The sequence below is a fragment of the Nanorana parkeri genome, unplaced genomic scaffold (genome assembly GCF_000935625.1).
Source record: "Nanorana parkeri isolate BGI_ZX_2015 unplaced genomic scaffold, ASM93562v1 scaffold1863, whole genome shotgun sequence".
NCBI lineage: Eukaryota > Metazoa > Chordata > Amphibia > Anura > Dicroglossidae > Nanorana > Nanorana parkeri.
Genome location: NW_017308131.1, coordinates 77,919 through 79,809, shown reverse-complemented (window position 1 = coordinate 79,809; position 1,891 = coordinate 77,919). Strand labels below are relative to the sequence as shown.

General features: G+C 44.2%; 1 protein-coding gene across 1 annotated transcript in view; it reads left to right on the top strand.

Annotated features, from left to right (window-relative positions):
• LOC108799965 (alpha-2-macroglobulin-like) overlaps positions 1–1,891 on the top strand; it is a 78,182-nt gene that overhangs the window by 8,547 nt on the left and 67,744 nt on the right. Inside the window, exon 4 of the mRNA XM_018571915.1 lies at positions 1,490–1,542. Coding sequence (XP_018427417.1) covers positions 1,490–1,542 — 53 coding nt within the window. The remainder of the gene's footprint in view (positions 1–1,489; positions 1,543–1,891) is intronic.

Sequence of the window (1,891 nt, the reverse complement as noted above, 5' to 3'; positions counted from 1 at the left end):
GCACCGATCGGCACCCCATACACACGATCCGCCGGCTCTACAGCCAGCAGATCGCTTGTATGGTAACAGGCATCGCTGCCTGTTTTTACATTTCGGCCATTTCCCGCTCACGCGCGCCGAGCTGCGTGCTCGAGGGGGCGTGTCTGAGCGGACGTCTAAAGACGTCCGCTCAGATCTAGAGAGCTCCGGGCCGGCCGTTTTTTTACAAAATACTAGTTAAAGTGACATTAAATCTTAAAAAAACATTCAAGTACTATTAACAGAAATGTATCTTATTTGTGTATCACTCGGCTTTAGATCCTCAAATTATCTCTGAATTGGTGCTGACACTGTCCTTCCTTCTGGAGGGTGGCTACTTCTGTTTCCCATGGTCCCTGTGTGTATAGTAAAGTAGTCACCACTCCAAGCTCACTCCTGTGAGGGACTACAATCTCACATTTAGTTTACTAATTTGTACTGAGATTGTAGTCCATCCCGTGAGCGAGTTTGGAGTGGTGACTACTTTACTATACACACAGGGACCATGGGAAACAGAAGTAGCCACCCTCCAGAAGGAAGGACAGTGTCAGCACCAATTCAGAGATAATTTGAGGATCTAAAGCCGAGTGATACACAAATAAGATACATTTTTGTTAACAGTTAAGGTACATGAATGCATTTTTAAGATTTAACTCCTGAGTTTAGTGTCACTTTAAGAAATAAGGGCAAGGATACAGCATTTTTTGGCAAGTTCAACAGGTATTTTCCGCACTTGCTGAAAGTGTTTCAGCCTGAAAATGGAAAACCAGTGTAGTCACCTCATCAAAACAATGGTAGGCTGCAATATATTACGTTTGATTTTCTGTGTAGATACACTTCAATTCTCATCTATCAAAGTGTCAGTGATATATTGTTTTCTTTATGTTAGTATGATTTCAATGCATGTACCCCCAACAGATGTAGGTTACAAAAAACAGCATGCATATCTGCTGGTGAATTTACTATCCGCCAAGGCTTCTCTAAGAGAAAGGGGGTTGTTTACTAAGCTGCCGAAGGCAGCCGAGTGAATAACCGAGCCGGAGTGAAGGGAGCTGAACGATGTTCGGCTATTAACTCCAGCTAAGTACGGCTGATTTCTAATTGATCGGCTCTGTAAGGCTGCCTTCGGTCAGCCAAACATGCTCTGCTCAGCCGATCCAACAGGTCATTTGGGGGCGATTATTCACTTCAGCTCCGTACGGCTAATTTCAGATGTACATCGGCTGGCTTCGGCTCCCTTCGGTTCAGCCGAACAAGTTCAGCATGTTCGGCTGAACCGAAGAGAAGAACACGTTCGACACAGCTGATTCAACATCTGGATCTGCCGAGCCGAACCTCCCGCAGTTCATTAACTGCCGGTTGCTCCTATTCTCATTGATACGGCCAAAGTGAGCCAAAGCTACGGCCATATCTTTAAGCTCTTTAGTGAATAACCTTTTAAGAAATAATAATCCTTTATTTATGTTTGCAGTTCTCTTTAGAATTCTGGCCATCAATGAAGATTACCAACCGGAAGAAAGAATGGTATGTTTTCAGTCATAAGAGGAATAAGGATGCTGCTATTGCTCACATCCTGAAAATGCTAGCTGCCTGGCTATGTGAAACCTCTTATATCAGTTTGTAGTGTTACTGATCTGGAGCTAGTTTGAGATCCAGAAAGTCAAAGAAAAGCACAATGGTGGAAATTTATCAAAACTGGAGCAGAGAGAAACTGCAGCAGTTGTCCATGGCAACCGAATCGGCATCTCTCTTCAGTTTTCTCAGTTGGGAATTTGAAAATGAGACAGAGAAGCTGATTGGTTGCCATGCACAGCTGCTCCAGATTTTGTCTGCTCCAGTCTTGATAATCCCCCCCCCCCCCCCCCTTGTTTTT